Source organism: Trichomonas vaginalis, chromosome I, assembly GCF_026262505.1.
Source record: "Trichomonas vaginalis G3 chromosome I, whole genome shotgun sequence".
Taxonomy (NCBI): Eukaryota; Parabasalia; order Trichomonadida; family Trichomonadidae; genus Trichomonas; species Trichomonas vaginalis.
This window is the reverse complement of record NC_067203.1, coordinates 10,576,917-10,593,708: the sequence shown is the minus strand read 5'-3', so window position 1 is coordinate 10,593,708 and position 16,792 is coordinate 10,576,917. Positions and strand designations below refer to the sequence as shown.

The 16,792-nt window shown below is 35.6% G+C and overlaps 5 protein-coding genes across 5 annotated transcripts, besides 1 other annotated feature; 2 read left to right on the top strand and 3 right to left on the bottom strand.

Annotated features, from left to right (window-relative positions):
- Positions 1-56: 56 nt before the first annotated feature.
- TVAGG3_0964450 (armadillo (ARM) repeat-containing protein family) lies at positions 57-4,262 on the bottom strand (the record flags this gene model as incomplete). Its single annotated transcript, XM_001325414.2, has 1 exon — positions 118-4,248. The coding sequence occupies one exon, from the start codon at positions 4,246-4,248 to the stop codon at positions 118-120; it is 4,131 nt and encodes a 1,376-aa protein (XP_001325449.1).
- Positions 4,263-4,821: 559 nt separating this feature from the next.
- TVAGG3_0964440 (spectrin binding) lies at positions 4,822-6,657 on the bottom strand (the record flags this gene model as incomplete). The annotated part of the gene is made up of 1 exon (XM_001325415.2): positions 4,822-6,657. The coding sequence occupies one exon, from the start codon at positions 6,655-6,657 to the stop codon at positions 4,822-4,824; it is 1,836 nt and encodes a 611-aa protein (XP_001325450.2).
- A 621-nt stretch (positions 6,658-7,278) lies between these two features.
- On the top strand, positions 7,279-9,359 carry TVAGG3_0964430 (VPS9 domain family; the record flags this gene model as incomplete). Its single annotated transcript, XM_001325416.1, has 1 exon — positions 7,279-9,267. The coding sequence occupies one exon, from the start codon at positions 7,279-7,281 to the stop codon at positions 9,265-9,267; it is 1,989 nt and encodes a 662-aa protein (XP_001325451.1).
- A 340-nt stretch (positions 9,360-9,699) lies between these two features.
- On the top strand, positions 9,700-9,999 carry TVAGG3_0964420 (bacteriocin (lactococcin 972) family; the record flags this gene model as incomplete). The annotated part of the gene is made up of 1 exon (XM_001325417.1): positions 9,700-9,999. The coding sequence occupies one exon, from the start codon at positions 9,700-9,702 to the stop codon at positions 9,997-9,999; it is 300 nt and encodes a 99-aa protein (XP_001325452.1).
- A 61-nt stretch (positions 10,000-10,060) lies between these two features.
- TVAGG3_0964410 (uncharacterized protein) lies at positions 10,061-14,008 on the bottom strand (the record flags this gene model as incomplete). The annotated part of the gene is made up of 1 exon (XM_001325418.1): positions 10,061-14,008. The coding sequence occupies one exon, from the start codon at positions 14,006-14,008 to the stop codon at positions 10,061-10,063; it is 3,948 nt and encodes a 1,315-aa protein (XP_001325453.1).
- Positions 14,009-16,194: 2,186 nt separating this feature from the next.
- Positions 16,195-16,242: a mobile genetic element.
- Positions 16,243-16,792: the final 550 nt, after the last annotated feature.

The following is a 16,792-nucleotide window of genomic DNA, read 5'->3' as shown; positions in this document are numbered from 1 at the left end:
ATGAGTACCCTTAAATGAAAAATATCTATAAATGTCGTATTGATTTATATGTTAGTCACAAATCCATGTAATTTAAATAAATCAATGAAGAAAATAAATAATAAAAACTTATCTTGTTTACTTTGATTCGAGGCATACGATTGCCTTAAGTGCTGAAACGCGGACCTCAGGTGAAGGATCATTTGACAACTCGTTGACAACTTCCTGAATTCCGCTGACGTTTGCTGCAGCTGCGAAGTACAAAGCGACTGATTTCACAGTTGCATCAGGAGAGTGACAAGCGACAATCAATGACTTTGCAGCATCAGCCGGGTTCTTTGAATCATTGATAGAAGCGCTTGCGTTTTTATCAGCAAACTCTGTCATGCTCAATGAAGAAACAGATGGTTCGGGATAAGCGAGTTTCCTTGCGATCTGTGATGCAGAGCGAACAGCTGTTTCTTTATCAGTTGTGTAGATATGAACCAAACACAAAGGATAAATCGCAGAAAGGCAGTCAAGCGCCTGTTGTTCGCACATCAAAGCGTTTGTTGTTGATAAAGCAGAAATGATTCTAAGAGGTGTCAGCATTGAAGAATGGAGACACAACATTTCTCTTACGTACTTGAGGATGTTTACTCCGACATTCTTCAACTGTGACTCGTTAATTGTCTCTGAACATGTCAATAACAATGAACTGACATCAGCTGAATCTTTAGCATTCAAAGCGATTTCAACAACTCTTTCGAATTCTTCGTTTCTGACACTTGATGGTGCTTTGCTTAAATTAATCAAAGCATCAATTCCTTGTTGTATTGTGTCTTTGTTTTCTTGTTCAATGATCTTCTTGAGACCATCAATTGCCTTCTTTGCTGTTTGTTCGTATTGTAACAAAGCAGATAAGCAAGAAACACTTGTTAAAGTGTATTCTTTGTCGTATGTTCTGTCTTGTGTTGCCAAATCTAACAAAACATTCTTATCAACTCTGTTCTTTTCGCACATCGCAACGAATACATCGTAATCTGTATCTCCGTTTGGAGAAACTTCTGTAACAATGATTTTTCTGGCCATTTCATTGATTTTTTCTGTGGAAATCAATTTGTTTTTCATGACAACTGTTCCGAAAATTCCTTTTTCTCTTTCGCCTTCGAATCTCAAGTCTCCGCCTTCAGCTGTATCATGAAGGATTCTGAATGATACTTCTCCTTTGTTCTCTCCTTCCAACATTCCATTTGTAAGGACTTGTATCACTGTCTGACTGAGTTCTCTCTTCGAAATGAAACTCGAGAACAAATTGGACAATCTTCTCGTGTAATTAACAGATAAAGCTGTATCCAATGTTGTTCTCGGGTCTTTCTCAATGAGAGAAACAAAGGCATCCTTAACATCCATTCCACTTGAGAAACAAACAGTGAAATAATGCACGGATGTCTCAATATTGTTCAATATTGTTTCGTTCTTCGAAAGCATCTTCAAAACATCACATGCAGATGTTTGATACTGGAATGGAGTACCAGAACTGAAAAGACCTAATGCTTCAAAGACACTTCCAATGTCTTCTTTCATCAAACCGTTGGCTATCGTCTCTGCATTCAATTCTTTATCGGCAAAACCGCTAAGTTTGTTAAGTAATTTCTGACAAACCGTTTTTGCGATATCATTTATTGTTGTCAAGTAAACGACACCGTAGAAAGCGGCAAGTTTTGTCAGGTACTTTTCGTCGATTTCCTGGAGGTTGTCGGTGATTTTGGACATTGCTTTCAAAGCGGAATTCTGTTGTTCGCTGAAAACATACTTTTGAATGATATCTTGGTATTTTTGAACGATTTGGGTACCGTTCTTAGAGCGTTTGGCGGCGGATGCTGCTATATCTGCTGTCTTGAGAATAACTGTGGCAACGTCGTATGGATTCCAGTTACTTTTGACTTGAGAAAAGATTTCATTTATTATATTGAAATCTCCAATGAGTTTCTCGTCGATGCAGTATGCAGCAGCGATACCAGCAACTGATGCAACAGCGTTTGAGACGTCCAAGTCCTTCAATGATCCTAAAACGTTGTTGGCAAATTTCTTATTGTCGATTTTAACGTTGTTATAGTTCTTAACCCTCATAAGAGCGGATGACCAGAACCTGAGCTTCGAATACTTCGGGAGATGTTCGTTGGAAACGAACTTGTTCTCGGATGTAAATGAGATGTTGTCCAAATTAAGGGATTGTGGAGAGTTTTCGAGTAATTCTGATACACAAAGGACAACACCTGACATTGGAAGTCCTGTTTCGTTCTTCTTGACCCAGAATTTGTATTTGTTCTCGATATTTGCGACCAAAGTATCGGATTGTGTCTTTGTGAACTTCATTGCGAAGTCTGGAAGGTATATTGAGCTGAGACCAATGAACTTTGCGATGCATGACACTTCAATAAGGTCATTTCTGTCAAATTTCGACATAATCTGGGACAAAATCTGGTCAGCTTTGGTTCTGCAGTATTCTGATTCCATTAAATGGCCGCAGAAAATGGCAAAACCGCCTCTTAAAGCAGATCTGATGTTTGCAGGAAGAATTGGCTTTTCGCCGCCGTATTGGATGTATCCGTCGAAATATTTCTGAGCGAATGACTGTATGTCGAAGTGATAATCCTGTGTGTTGTTCTGATTTAACAAAGTTGTCGTTAAATCTTGGCCATCAACAGCTGTGCAGCCAGAGAGACTCAATACCAATTGGGAAATATGTTGTTTGGTCTCGAAAGAAAGCACTTCAGAGTAGTAAAAACTCATTAATAATGCAACAAGTTGGATTGGCTTCAATCTTATGGTATCTAGTGATTCCTCGTGGTTTGTTATCTTCGAAATATGGAGAGAGGCGATCTCAATAAGTGTTGGCGATGCAAAGAAATATACTGGATTGTTTATGTACTCGAAAATCACAGGATAGAGGATATCGTAGGATGATTCGGATTGTCTGGCTGATGCAATGAGGGATAAGATGGTTCCTCTTGAGTTCTGTTGATCAGTAGAAATAAATGTGATCACATTCTTAAAAATTTCATTGATTTTAGGGTGTTTTGTTGTACATTTCCTAATTAATGTTGAGAAGCAGTTGCAATACATCTCTTTTTGGTCGGATTTGAGTGAAGCAAACTTCACATTTGCAATTGCTTCAATAAGTTTTGTTGCGTAAACAGTTGTTGCAAGGCTGGAACAGAAATAGTTAAGAATGAAGAATGCAGCGATATTTGGAAGCTTAGAAATTGTTGTTTCTAATGGAAAAGCAGGATATAAAATTTGAATTGTAGAAAGAGCTCCAACAGCTTCGTTAAGTGACTTCATAATTAATCCATCTGTTTGCATGTTCGCGTATTCATTTAGAATGTATTCAATCAAAGCTTTGGCCAAATTTTGTGTTTGAACTGCAGGAAGCTCTTTTGCTTTTTCTAATGTTGTCATGAAAGGACAAATACTACCTGGAGCAAATTGTTTGAGGTTCTTTTGAGAGGCGGCATCGTAAAACATGAAAATTAATTTATCTGCTCTCTTCTTGATTTCTGCCTCACCAGCAATGATAGAAACATTGCCAATTGTAGAGAGTATTTGTTTTTGTAGTTCAACGCCTGATGATTTGTACCAAAGAGCTGACATTTGTTCAAGAATATCAGCAACGTAGACAGAAAGGCCGCAACCGGTCGAAAGTTGAATTGTTGATGATAAGTTTGCAGCAATTTGGATTAAAAGATTGCAAATTGCAATTCTTGTTGGTTCTTCCGTAACTTTTGTTGATTTCTGGAGGTATTGAATAAATAAATTAGTAGGAACGTTATTGTTCATGAAAAATGTTAATTCGCCATTGCGCGCACGCTTTATAAAGAACTCAGTAAGTGGCAAAGTAACGTTAATGTCGTGAAACTCAGCGATAACACCATTAATAGATCTATCAGAGAAGTTGCAAAGTATTTCTTGGCAAATTTCTGAGACTTCTCCTTCGATTTGTGGTACTGAAGTTAATAATGTGATAATTGTTGGGCAAACTGTACGAATAAGCTCTGGTTCTGGACTGAATTTTGTAATTTCACGAATTGCCTTAAGTATCTCTATACGATTTACTGGCTGTGATGAAGAAAATGAATTTAAAGTATTAATTAAAATTCGAGAAACTTTAGTTGCAGCTGGTTTTCCCATTTCAATAATTGCTTCTGAGGCGTATTTAACAACATCAGGAGATGGATCACTTAATAATTTAGCTACTGAAGTAATTAAAGATGTAAAATCACTCATTTTTTCAATTTTAGTCACTTTTTACTTCATTTGTCACATTTTATTTGCAATTTTTTTCAGCTTATATCCGCCATACTGCGCTACATGCCGATAGAAAACACTATATATAATTGTGTCATTTCCGGTGTAATAAGGATCTCGCATGGAGAAAAATCTTCTCCAACTCTAAAATTCTGTTGAAAACTTATGAATATTTAGGCATTCATCTATCCACTTACACATACAGTGTACTAATTTTGCGCTTGGAATCATATTTTTTTGGTATCTCCTTATAGCATCAAACTAAATTATATTTTTAAACCTCATCTCTAATATACGCATGAGCACACATAAGTATGCAAGCAAAACTTTTTGCACAGCAGTTTACTAAAAATTGAGATGCGGTTTGTAAAAAATCACTTGTAAATTATTTCTTTTCAATTTCAACTTTGAAAATATAAGATGAAGAAAGAGGAGCATCTTAATGATTCTGTGTATAGTATATTAATGTGGACAAAAATGATTTTTATTGATTATTCATCGAGATAATGTGCTAACAAATATCTCAAAATTGAAAACATTAACATCCAATTCTCATATTAACCTACAGTATGGCCGACCATCGATACTTGCGCCATGTGAAATAAGAAGTTCCGCCATTTCTTTTTTCTTATTTTCTTTTGCAATATAAAGAGGAGTTTTTCCATGTTTATCTGTTGCATTGATATTTGCACCATGTGAAATAAGAAGTTCAGCTTTTTCTTTACAATTAAAATGCGCTGCTTCATGAAGAGAGGTTTTTCCATATTTATCTTTTTCATTGATATTTGCACCGTGTGAAATAAGAAGCTCTGCGATCTCTTTACTATTATTTTCTGCTGCAATATGAAGAGAGGTTTTTCCATATTTATCTTTTTCATTGATATTTGCACCATGTGAAATAAGAAGTTCAGCTTTTTCTTTATGATTAAAATGCGCTGCTTCATGAAGAGAGGTTTTTCCATATTTATCTTTTTCATTGATATTTGCACCATGTGAAATAAGAAGTTCAGCTTTTTTCTTATGATTAAAATACGCTGCTTCATGAAGAGAGGTTTTTCCATATTTATCTTTTTCATTGATATTTGCACCATGTGAAATAAGAAGTTCAGCTGTTTCTTTATGATTAAAATACGCTGCTTCATGAAGAGTGGTTTCTCCATCAATATCTTTTTCATTGATATTTACACCATGTGAAATAAGAAGTCCGGCTGTTTCTATACTATTGGAATAAGCTGCTTCATGAAAAGCGGTTTTTCCATTTTTATTTTTTGCAATGATATTTGCACCATGTGAAATAAGAAATTCGGCAGTTTCTTTACAATTATTTCTTGCTGCATAGTGAAGAGCATTTTCTCCATCAATATCTTTTTCATTGATATTTACACCATGTGATATAAGAAGTTCAGCTGTTTCTTTACAATTGAAATATGCTGCATAATGAAGAGCTGTTCTTCCATATTTATCTTTTTCATTGATATTTGCACCATTTGAAAGGAAATATTCACAAAGAGAAGAAATATTAAATTTTGCCGAAAAAACAAAGCATTTGTTAAAATTATGAGTTTGATCGAAATAAACTAAAAAGGATTCAAGATTATTGTATAGTCCACAATAATCTAAATCTATATCTATTTTGTACTCATTTATCAAGAATGTAACAAAATCAATGTTGTGTGAAATAATTGCATACATCATACAAACTCCATTAGGTTTTTGATATTTCAAACATTCACTCATGATCTCTTGATTATCTCCTAAAAATGAGAGTTGTAGACATATTTGTGTTATTTCTGATTTAAATTTCGTTCTCAAAAACTTGAAACAATCAACTGCTCCGTGGTAACAACATAATTCAAGTAATGAATATCCTTCAAAAGTTCCTGGATATAACTTGCTTTTAAGTTTTTGATCTTTATCAAATCCTTCTCTTTCTGTGAATGAAATGAATGTTTCTATGTCATTATACATAATTGCTCTGTGAATTGTATATTCTGTATGAATATCGATATTTTCGTATTTAATTTGTTCAAAATCATCAATTTTGTATAGTTTAATTCCATATTTTTTATAAAACATGAAATTGGAAATACTTAGAATCCCTAGGACCTGTTTCACATTATAAGCATTGGAAATGAGTTTTGCAAGAGTCAAATATGACTTTGCATAGCGATTATTATATGGAATAATGTTTAAAATATCTTTCATAATACAGTCTGGGTGATAATTCCTTGAATCAATCAATTCTGTTTTGATTAATTTAAAAATCGAATTTAATTCTTCAACATTTTGGGTTTTTAGCTGATACAATGCATTATATAAATTGATGTAGTATTTGTAGTTATCTCTCAATTCGCTATAATTGGTTGGATGAATGTCTTGATCAGCCATTAAAATTTTTTGAAAGTTTTTGGTGGTAATTTTTATGTGAATCATTCAATTATAAGAGACTTTATTGTAAAACAATATAAAATATATAGTGATCTAAAAATTTTGTTAGTGGCCAGAATACTCGGTAACGTGGGTGATTTTTCACCCAGCCATAAGGGGCGCAACATTTGAGAGTTTTACATGGCATTTGCCGGTAAATGCCATGTAATTTTTTCTCAATTATTTGCCAGGGGTTGCTGGGTGAAAAATCACCCATGTTAGTGGAAAAAGTTTTTTCAACATTGAGTATCATAATAGTTATGGTCGGTAATAGCTAACTCTCCAGCATCAGTTTAAGAGTCAATAAGCTTCATCGTCCATGTTTTCGGAGAAGATTTTTTTATCTGGTTATGGATATGAAGCAAATGTACCCGTTTTTGATAAACATAGGATGAATATAGTCCACAATCAAGCCATTCATCCCCTGTCATCTCATTAATAAATTGTTGTCAGCGGCGTGATGCGACTCAAAAAAGTATGAGAAAAGTGTGAAATCTGTATAATATGATTGTTTTTGTTTCTTTTTTAGAACTGCATTTGAATCAAAAAAATAATCGTTTGTAAGAATTCTTTTTTTTTCTGATGAATGAGTTGTTGTACAAGATTCAACTTCAGATTAAAAAGGATGATGAATGCCAACAGAGACAACTTGATGAAACAAAAAGAATTAAGACCGATTTCATGAGCCAAATCCAGAATTATGTCATTACATTATATAATTTTGTTCTTGCAATGAATTTCGGAGTTAAAGACAACGAACAACCATTTAATCCACTAAAAAAGAATTCAATTCAACTGAGTGAAGATCAAAATCTCAGTGAATTTGTGGATTATTTAAGTTCGAATTTCTTAGACGTGTTAGATGCATGCTTCGGAGCAGAAACTTCTTTACCAAAAGAAGCTATTGAGCTCATTTTAACTAATTTTCATTACTTTTGGGCAGATGAATATTGCCAAAAATTTTATCAAACAATTGTCAAGTCAAATCAAAATATTCGCGCAAAACTATGCAGAGTTCTAACATTTCAGCCTAATACAATGATTTATTTTGTATCTGTTCTTTCAAAAGTTTTTGATTCAATCGATGATGACATAAATACATATGATCTAATCAACATATTTACGGAATATGCTGTGAAACTAGCTCCTATGCTTCCTCTTTTTGTACGAAAGTGTTTACTTTTAATGGATGATCCCCATGTTATTTATTTCCAAATCATGGAGCCTATACTAAACAATTTCGAATACTTTGGCATTGCTCACCCCGAAATACGCCAGTATGATTTGGAAACTATTGAAAATTTGATAGAAGAAATCAAAGATTACTTCAACCGGGATTCAACCGAGAGCTTTATCCACAAAATCATAGACAAAGAAGAATATTATTCATCGCAACCTCAAGAAATCAAAATTATTGACGTAATTAGCGAATATAAGCAATTTACTCTTGTTACTCCAGGAATTTTCAGTATTAATTATCCGAACTTCAAATTTGCATCTAAACCACCTCAAATTCCTGTTTTTGTTAACTCAAATACTAAAATTGAAAGAGATCCACCCCCAGAATTTCAACTTGACGAAACTTATGAAGCAATCATTCAGTTTTTGCTCCACGCTCAATTAAATCGTGTAAGTTCCGTTGATGGAGATAATCCAATGAATTATTTCCAATCATTATGCGATTTGTCGTCAGTTTATGGAGATCCGGACCTGGAAGATGATTTGGATAAGCTAATGAGGCTTGTACAGTTCGATTCTTTGAAAGAACTCCTAGAAAAATTAGAAAATTATTATCAGGCCAAAATGCAGCATATCCAGTTCAATCCGCTTAAGGTGATCACTCAGTATTCCCTACAGAACAGATACATACAAAGACTATTGGATTTCGTAGCAAAAATTGAAAATAGAAAAATAGAAGCGATAGAATACAATTCCATGCTTTCCAAGCTGAAGAATATTGATGACTTAGCAGTACACGATAAGAATGGCGACTTTTCAGAGTCGTTTTGTGAAGTTTTTACTAAGATTTCGAACCAATTAGGAGCAACATCCCTTTCAGAGCTTCGCGCTGTGTTTAATACCATCGGTATTAAAAATAGAATATTCACAAAGATGGGAAACTCCTTAATTGAGAAAGATTCTCGTTTCAGATTTTGCATTTGCCATTTTTCGACTGAAATCATCAACACCCAATCCGCTGATTTCATGGAACAGTTCAAGAACGATCCATCAAAGTTCGAAGTCTTTGTTGAAGAAATATCTGTTGCAACAAGGTCTGTTTCACCTCTTGAAGCATGTTCGCACATATCTAACTGCATCCAGTTGCTCTGCAGCTTGTTAGAATCAGTCGGACTCAAAGAAATTGGCGCAGATCAAATAACTCCGATTTTTATCGTTGCAATTTGTATCGCGCACCCATCCGGACTCATAATTCTTAGTGAGATAATGTTTAAGTGCATTGTTCCTCTGTTTACAATCAAATCTCCACTTGATCGTCAAATTGAATACTCCTGCGTTCAATTTGTTAGCGCAGTCAAGTGCATTAATGAGTTTTTAGCATCTAAGCAATAATGCTTTACTTATATTTATATTTTGTTTATTTAAATTATTCAGTTGTTAAAAAAAATTAAGTATAAACTAGAAATACAGTTTCTTTGCGTGTGATTATCTCAAATCTCCCCATTTTTTAACATAACAATGTATATATATGTGTCTTTGTTAAATTTATATCAAGATGGTCCTGAGAAAGTTTATGTATAAATTTGGCTTCAGTGCATTGTTTATTATGGCAGAATTTCTCTAAGTGTGTTCTCAATTTTTTTTCTAATTTTCACAAAAAAAATCATTTTCCAACAAAAAAAGGAAATATTAAATAATATATCAAATCAATTCATTTTGTAAGGAAAATATAATTTCATTTTCTACTCACTCTCAAAATTGAATTCAATTGAAAAAATTGGGACTATAAATTTATAAAAAAAAACATTTTGCCAAATCATTTTTATGGTTGAATTCGGTATTAATGTTGACCTATCAGAACTCCTCAAGGATACTGGTAAGGATTTTACAGGATCTGGCTGCAACATTGAAGGTGGTGGAATGTTTTATGGTGGAGTTGAAAATGGAATAGTTTATTCTTGTTGTTTTCATCCCACAAAAGAGCATTCTGCCACTGTTATTCCTGGTCTATTGGCGGAACCTTATCCAAGGACAAAAACATGGGTACCTGCTGGCCAATGGGCAGTATCCTATACAAAAGCAGGTAATTTTGGAAACAAAGCCAAATATGATGTAAAAGATTAAAAAAATATTTTTTAAAATAAAAAATGATGGGAAAAAAATAATAAGAATAGAATAAAGTTGATTACTTTTCGAAAGACTTGAGGAGGCAAGTAGCCTTGTCAACGAGCTCAGCGTCACCTTCCTCGATAACCTTGAATGCTATTGGGTAGAGGTTCTCATAGAAACCAGCAGCCTTTGAGTATATTCTTGTCTGGAACTTAGCCAAAGCGTGGAGGATTTCGATTGTTCTCTCTGTAATCATTGGAACTGTGCATGAGAGTACGCAGTTGTTAGCAACATTTGGAAGGCGTTCGATGTTTTCGCATGTTCCGAATATAACTTCTTCAACCGTCTCCTTCTCTGTGATCTCCTTAAGGATGTTGTAAGCAATCTCTGCGATGTCCTTTCTCTCACTGAAGCAGCGCAAGAGGATTGCAGCTGGTCTGGCGATTCCCTTCTCTGTGAACTTGACTTTCTGCAAGTGGCAGATTGTGAGGAGTGCCTCCATCATATCCTTGCGGTGTGCGATCTTGTTGGAAGCAGCATCGAGAGCGACATAAACCTTCTCTGCGACTTCAGCCTTTTCATCGAACTTAGAGAAGACACAGCACATGAGTGACAAGTTGTCATCGATGTGCTTCTCAGAAAGAGCTGTTTCTGCGAGAGCTGCAGCAGCATGGACAATGATGGACTGCTTGTACTCGTGTGAGATCTGTTCGATGATGTCTTCCTGTGTGACTTGGTTGAATGCGGCGAGGATGAATCCAGCAGTGTGTGTTGTTGCGTTCTCAATGGACATGATGAAGAGCTTGTAGAATGTCAAGCAGAGGTCTTGGTTTGTCTTGAGAACAGCGAACTGTGCTGCAAGGATGGCAAACAATGTGCCGAATGTCATTGATGTCATGTCTTCACCGGACTTGACATAGGCTTCAGCGTTTTCTGCGATTGCCTTCAACTGGTCGACAGAGAGGTTGTATGTCTTGAATGCAATGTCCTTGAGAGCGAGGTGGAGGTCGTCTTCGATAGCCAAGTTCTGTGGGTTGATGATTGTTGACTTGATGATCTGTTGTGAGAGGACAGAAGACATGAGAGACTGTAATCCCTTGACTTTCCTTCTTGTCTGCTTCTGGACTGAGTAGAATGACAAGACAATGAGGAAGATGACTGGATCGAACTCTGATGTCTCGTAGAATGCCTCAACGATCTCGAGGAACTTGTCGTGGTTCTGTTGTGCTGTGATTTCGATGAAGATGGCCTTGACGAAATCAGGTTCTTTGATCATTGCGCGGAAGACACTTAATGTCATTGGGCGATATCCGATTGCGAACATCTTGGCAACAACTCTGCGTTTGTTGTCCTCTGAATACTTCTTGAGGGACTCGAAGATGTTGTTGAACATGAATGTGTTTGCCTCGAGAAGGAAGAGAGCGTCGAAGTCCTTCTCATCGATGCAATCTGGTCTGTGATCAATGACAGCAGCAGCAAAGATTGAAGCAGCTTCAGACTTGTCTAAGTTCTTTGCGCAGAACTTGAAAACTCTTAAGATGCAGTCTCTGTCGAGTCTCTTGACAATCTCTGACCACAATGTGTGGACAATTGTTGTGATCTCGCTGTGGGCTAATCCGGATGTCTCGACACTGCAGCCAACTTCGTAGACGTTCTTGAGAATTGTCAATGCGTAGCCTCTGATCTTCTCATCAACATGGATTGAGTATGGGATGATGATCTCGATCCACTCGTGGTCATTCTTTGTTGATGTGTATGGGATGGAAAGATGTCTGGCAACTTTGGCGACCTCGGCCATGAGTTCTAACAACTTGATGCAATCGTTTCTGTCGGCGAGTCTGGCGAATCTCTGGAAGAAGCGCTCGAGAACCTTTGCTTTCTTGCCGGCATTGAGAATTGCCTGGAGTTGCTCGCTGTAGTTGTAGCCGAATGGTTTTGTCATTGCGTGCTGGATGATTGTGATGATTGCATCGTCGATTCTCTCCTTTCCGATGGCAGCGAACATGATTGGGATGAACTCTGGGAATGAGGAGTCAAGGATCTTTTTAACAACATTGTCTGGAATGCTGCCCTTGTTGAGAGTAATGAGGGCCTTGAGTGTCTTGATGACAGAATCAGCGCATTGGTCGGTCATGGCTGGTCCTGGGATTGCGATCCTTGTGATGGCAAAGAGAAGCTTGATATCCTTCTCCTCTTTGACAACGTTCTGGACGAGCCAAAGGATTGTAAAGAAGGCGGCATCGTAGAATTCCTTCGGTGGTGGTGGCTTTGTGAATTGGATTAATGCTGGAACAACATCGTTGACGGCAACCTTGAACTGCTCAAGTGCCTGTGTGACGTTGTTTCTTGAAAGGCTGATGAAGTATTGAGAGTAAAGTCTCTGGTTGGCATAGGAGTTCTCAATGTTCTTTGTAAGAATTGTTGTGTTCTTGTCTGTAAGCTTTGGTGTGCCAGCAGCAAGAGCTTCGTAGCCTGTGTTCGGGAATGCGATGGCCTGCTTAAGAAGGTAAGCCTGGTACTGGGCCATGCGGTCGCCTTCTGAGCAGTAGTATGTTGCAATGTTGTTTGCTGTTGTTGGGCATGGAATTGACTCCATATTTGCAAGAATGCCAAGGAACTTAGAAACTGTAGCTGTTGTCTGTGTATCCTCCTCGTCAATGATGAGATAGCGGGCAAGTGTGCCGATTGTCTCAAGTGGGAATTGCTCTGAGGCAGCTAATTCTGACTTGATCAGGAATTCGCAGAACTTGCGGACAACAATGGCGTTGTTGATGTAAGCGCAGTTCTCAAGGAATAACTTGAGTAGAATTGCGTGGAATTGGTTCAACTGTGGTAAAATTTCGACGCACTTCTTAAGCTGCTCCTCGTCATTAAGGATATCAGACTTAAGGGCGTTGATGTATGCTTCGGCAACAATCTGGATTGTGTCGTCTGTAACAGCATTGTTCTTAAGAAGGTAGTGAATTGCCTCGATAATGAACTTTGGTTCCTTAAGGGCGTTCTTGACCTCATCTGGATATGAAGCGAAGATGCCGAAGTTGACTGCGTAGATAATTACGCCATATGGAGCTAATGACTTGACAACAATCTCAAATGTTGGTGCATCTTTGCGCTTTTGTGTGAATTCGATGAGCATTGGGACAAGTGGGTCATCGAATGATGTAATAGCGCCTGAAAGGTTTGGAGCGGCAAAGCTAAGCTGAACTGCAATGTTGAACTTGTCAAGTTCGTTATATTCTTCGGGGATTGGCATCAAGTTGAGAATCTTAGCGATATACATGAGAGTTCTTGGTGAGCACGAAGAGAATTTGTATGGTAATTCTGGTGTGACCTTCTTGAAGATGGCAACTTTCGTTTCGGCATCGACCTTCTCAAGAAGATTGTGGATTAACTCTAAAGCGACATCGACTTGTGTCTCGGAGTGTAAGAATTTGTTGACGTCGGCAAGAAGTTCTTCTGGATTTGTCAAGTGCTGCATGATAGCCTTGAGTTCAGACTCTAAGCCGCCTTCTGGGTTGAGGTCAAGGTTCTCAATGGCCATTGCAAGGGCGTGAACTGACTCTCTTGTCTGTGGGTACTCAACATAAGCGAGCTTGACAGCATCGCCGCAATACTGTTGGGTCTTTGTGGAGAGAGTGGCAAGTGTGAGCTGGTGTTTTGTGATCTCGGTGTCGTTTGGATTGGCCTTTGTGACAAGTTCGAAGAAAACTTCGTTATAAAGTTGGTAATCATCATAGTTAGATAAGATTCTGGTGTACTTGGCAATCTGGTTAAGGTATTCAGTGGCCTTCTCAGCACTTTCTGGATAATGCTTGGATGTAAGAAGAAGAGCAAGAAGGAATAGCTTTTCGCCCTGAACTTGATCAACGAGTGAGTTAGAGCGCTCGTAAATCTTTAAAATATATTCGTCAACTGTTGGAGACTGAAGAATCGATTCAATAAAAGGTTGTTTATCGGTTACACGTTGGGAAACAAGGACATCAATAGTCTTTTGGAAGAGAACTGTTCCGTATGAAGAAATCATATTGAAAGTGAGATAAAATATTCAAAATTTAATTTAAGAAAAAATTTTTATTCGGGAATTTTATTTGTATCAACGAAGAAGAGCAAAGTGAGTTGAAATTTTGCATCGGGTTTTCTTTCAAAATTGTGCTATACCAGAGGTAGGGCAACGATAGAAAATTTTTGGAAAAAAAGTTCGGAGATCTTAAACGTATCATATTCCCTGCATGGTTTGGTATCTTCCGCCATGCGTTGTGCCAAACATATTGACACTTTCCAATAATTAATTTATGGTATGAGTCACAGAGTTAGATTATAAAAAGAAAGTAAATAATTGCAATTAGAAATCATATATGTCGGAAATCAAATGTTGATGAGCAGAAACCTTTTACTCATCATAAAAGAGATAAATCACTAAAGATTTGTATACATTAAAATTTGATATTTGGTGCTCGAAAACTGTCTGATGGGACTCCTCCAAAATGAACCAATCTATCGCTGAGGACCAAATTAGATGATGTGGATGGTGTATTCTCTAATTCTAACTTAGGAAGAATGGGAACAAAACGAATGACGACAACAACATGTCAAACATAGATTAAATATCTATGAATCAATAAAGTATACGTGCATTGAAGGTGATAACGATCACTTGAGGCTTATAACTCTTTGACTAAATTATGCAATAATTAAATATAATCATTTTTATATTTTTATACTGATAGTAATTAATATACTATCCTGCTTAATAAATGGTATGATCAAATTTGTTTGAAAATTTAATTATGTATATGAAACTATGTCTTCTATATAAAAATCAAAATTTTCGGACGAACCTAGATTGAACCATTATGAAAATCTATCATTTTTGTTAATTGAGTTAATATGAATCTTTTACATATGTATATATAGCATTGATAGCTTATATAATCATGGTTTATTCCATATTAACATATTTTTTCAGTTAAATTTGTTAATAATATCATGTAACAAATTAATTCAAGATTAGAATGTCTACAAAATGCTAACAAATAAGAACAAAATACGATTTCTCGACTTAAATTTTAATATGGAGTAGTTTTTCGTTGAAATCTAATTAAAAATGAATAAAAACTTATCTTGTACTATTTTCATTCAAAGATTTTAATAATGTAAATCATGCATTTTCATAATTCAGTACAGTTCTTTTTAGAATTAAAGTTGATGAGGATGATATTTGTGATTTAAAATAATTTGTTAATGTTCACCTTTTATTCATCACCTTGTGGTATGCCCTAAAGCAATAGCATTATCAATTCTGCTGAATTGATCAACTCAAAATTCCAAAAAAATTCAAAATTTCAAAAATGAAATTAAACAATTTGAATTTTCACATGAAAAAATCAATTTCGAAAAAAATTTGGAAAATCAAAGTATTTGATAATTAGTCAAATAATCAATTTACATCGTTTTTACTCATAAAAAACAACTAATTTTGATTTTGATATCATATTTGATAAATACTCATTCCAGAGTTGACGTAATGTATTAATTATTGTTAGAGATATTGCTTTCGCAGCAAAATTCTTATTTCATGAAAGAAAAAAAATGATTTTATTCCAACAAAAACAAGTAAACAGATGAATGGAAACGTACTATATTTTCATAAATGTAGTAATCAGCGTGTCAGCTTTTGTTTATCATGTTCGAGTCAAAATGTATTAACTTGTAATAAGAAATATTCGAAGATTATATGAAGTATTGAGCATTCTTTGTAGAAATATTTGTAATTCATTACTAACATATATAAAAAGTTGTTTTTTTTTCCTTATTGCAATAATTTTGTCTGATTTTAATAACTTTTCATGTATACGAGTTGTGTGAATATGCATCATAATATGCGTAAATATACTTATTTGCGACGAATAATGTGGTTGCATAATGGAGGTGCTAAATTTTGATTTTTAATATGGGCTTTGGTATGTATAATCATGTTCTTATCTCAACGTAGGAGTATTGGTGCAATATGATTAAAATTTACGAGGTTGATCCTAAATTGAATAATTCTGGAGTATAAATCACAATGCAGCTAATTCTATGTTAAAGATAGATACAGATTGTAGTAATCAATTAGGGAGTACAAATTCATTCTTTCATTTCTGTCGTATTGAGCAGAAAGGAAGAGATCATAACCCTAGGAAAAAAAGCCCAAATTTGTCACTTTTCATAGTACGTTAAACTCAATTCGCTCGGCGAATGCCGAGCACACGTACTCATCATTCAACATAATATTCTCATTCTTTGGTTATTATAGTGCCAGACAACACAAGATTTCAAAGAATTACTTGAGTTTTCAATTAATCTTAATCCGACTTTAGATTTATCGAGAACTCCATCATCACAATCACATACTTCAGTGCGGTAACTACAATTATCCATATACAGAAGGAAGTTCTTTTCGAACAACTCATTTGGAGTCTGTTTTGGAAAGAACTTCTTTCTGTCCGACTTAATTTCATAGTTCCTGATCAACCAAAAGACAGAAACCACACACTATCTACTTAGGAAAGGAGTTCTTTCTAAATCTTCCTTAAATTGAGATTTTACGAGAGATAACCCTTCTATTGCACTTAAAAATGAACATTTTGATATCTTTAGTATCACACATGGTCATATATAGTATTTCATCTACATAAATACATTCATCTTTCGAAGTCTCTCATTAAATGGGAGGCTTCGAAAGATGAATCGTTTTATTCATACAACTTTAAATCTCGAACACATTTAGAGAGTGAGTATATCATTTTATTCTTGTTTTGAGTTTATT